Genomic DNA, 2,222 nt, shown 5'->3' with positions numbered 1-2,222 from the left:
CGCCCCAAACTCCGGCCGCACCTGGGCCTGCCCCAGGACCGGGGCCGGACCCGGAACCGCCGTCACGGGAGGAGCAGCCCTTCGCCCAACGACCATGGCAGTACGCGCTGGAGTATTTTACCCCTGAAAACCGAATCTCGCCCGTGCAGCACCAATTTGCTGGCTGCAGGGACAGGAAATAACGTTTAGGTTTTCAATCCCAAATCTCAGTTGTTGAAATAAAGTCTCATGATTCTATCTTTTTATAGCAGTTCTATTGAGATACAACGCACCATTTATCTTAAGTGTACCATTTAGTGATTTTTTTTTTTAGTATATTCACAGATACGTGCAACTGTCGTCACAATTTTAGAGCATTTTCATCAATTTAAAAAGAAACATATCCCTTAGCTCTTACTACCCCAAACTGCCCATCCTCATACACCTTCCCTAGCAAACTAATGAACTTTCTGTCTCTAGAAATTCCCCTAGTCTGGACTTTTCAGATAAATGTAGCCATACAATGTGTGGTCTTTCGTGTCTGGCTTTTTCCCTTTAGCATAATGCTTTCAAGATTCATCTAGTATGAATAGGTATTTTGTTCCTTTTTATTGCTGAGACTTATTCCATTGTGTGACTATACATTTAACTTGTATGTTTGTGAACTGAAGGATATGTCAGTTGTTTACACCTCTTGGCTATTAATAATGCTGCTGTAAACATTCAGGCACCCAGGGTTTGTACAGATGTATGCTTTCATTTCTGTTGAGTAGAATTGAAATCTAGGCGTGAAATTGCTGGGTTATATGGTAACTACGCCTTTAAACTTGGAGAAACTGCCAGACTGTTTTCCAAAGTGTGTGCACCATTTAACAGACTCCCACTAGCACTGTAAAGAGGTTCCAATTTCTTCACATCATCCCAATCTTCGTTTGGTTTGGTTCAGTTTTTTGTTTTTGACACAGCCCTGTTGTATAACCTAATCCAGCCTTGAACTCATGATCTTGCCTCACCCTCCAAGTGCTGAGATTACTGGCGTAGGCCACTGCCCATACTTGCTATTATATGACTATTTTTTATTAGAGGTACCCTAGTTTGTGTGTGTGACGTGTTTTATAGTGTTGGTGACTTTTTAGCACACCCTGAGAATGAGACTGTTACTGTTTACCTTTGAGACATTCTTGAATAACAAGCTTCTAAATTGCATATATGCTAAAAACACACCTCATTTTGCTTTAAGGGTCAGGTTGTGCAAGGTTACTTATATTGTTCAAGCTTCAGAGCTGGGATATAGCTCAGCGGTGCCCCACCTGCCTGGCAAGCCCAAGTTCCTGAGTTTGATTCCCAGTACCAAGAAACAAGCTTCAAGATGAATGAACATCTCAGCTTTGTCTAGTAAGGAGCGGCGGGACTCTTGAGGGGCAACTGAGCAAACCAAGAATAAAATCTGGGGTTGGGTCTTCTGAATTGGATCTTTAGCAGAACCAAAAGAAATATATATAGAATGGACACCCATTAAAAACTTTTGGAATGAATGAAGGCGCCTAGGTTCCTTCCATGTTTCCAAGTGCTGCACAGAACCTGTAACTGGTAAACAGATATCAGAGACATTGGTTCAACATTCCTGTTGAAAACTGTGATCTTGTGGGGTATCCAGTATACCTGAGCAGGTACAGGATGAAATGAGATTTTAAAAATTTGCCAAAAAAACTACACGACAAATTTCTACCTGAGAACTACTAAAATAGATGCTATGACTTCAGTGAAGAGAAAATAATTTGGCTGGAATAAGGCAAAAAAGCAAACAAACTAAAATGTAAATTTTCATCTTTTTGTAAACATTAAAGAAAGATGTAATCTCAGTACATGGAAAGTGAGTCTCTCCCTGACCAAACTTTAGCCAAAGACCCTATGAACCCTCTTAACAAGTCCTCGACCTTGGCCTGTAAAACCTCTACAATCTCAGCACAAACAATTTTATCCATGCTACCCCTCACACTAAGTTTTAAATAAGCACTTGGCGTGATTTCTAATAGTTCTCTAAAATGACACTAACCCCCTTAAAGTTCCTGCTCAAGGCTTACTAAAGAATTTACTGTTCGTTCCTGACATAGGCCTCTTGCAACCTTTTCTCAGAAGATTTTCTTAAAGAGGTTACATTTGTGAATCACTCCTTTGTCCCTTTGAGACTCTCCTGATGTGACCCCCACAACTCAAAGTATCTTTTCCAAGGACCTGAGAGC

General features: G+C 40.8%; 1 protein-coding gene across 1 annotated transcript in view; it reads right to left on the bottom strand.

The window, feature by feature from the left end:
* Nsmaf (neutral sphingomyelinase activation associated factor) overlaps positions 1-1,964 on the bottom strand; it is a 66,061-nt gene extending 64,097 nt beyond the window's left edge. The window contains exons 1-2 of the mRNA XM_033759089.1: positions 1,875-1,964; positions 22-163 (exon numbers count right to left, since the gene is read on the bottom strand). Of these exons, the coding sequence (XP_033614980.1) occupies positions 22-163; positions 1,875-1,964 (232 nt within the window). The remainder of the gene's footprint in view (positions 1-21; positions 164-1,874) is intronic.
* Between the last annotated feature and the right edge of the window lie 258 nt (positions 1,965-2,222).

This window comes from Fukomys damarensis, unplaced genomic scaffold (genome assembly GCF_012274545.1).
Source record: "Fukomys damarensis isolate Sample0158 unplaced genomic scaffold, DMR_v1.0_HiC HiC_scaffold_5, whole genome shotgun sequence".
NCBI classification, from domain to species: domain Eukaryota; kingdom Metazoa; phylum Chordata; class Mammalia; order Rodentia; family Bathyergidae; genus Fukomys; species Fukomys damarensis.
Note: the sequence above shows the minus strand (reverse complement) of the source record. Positions and strands in the feature narration are given on the sequence as shown.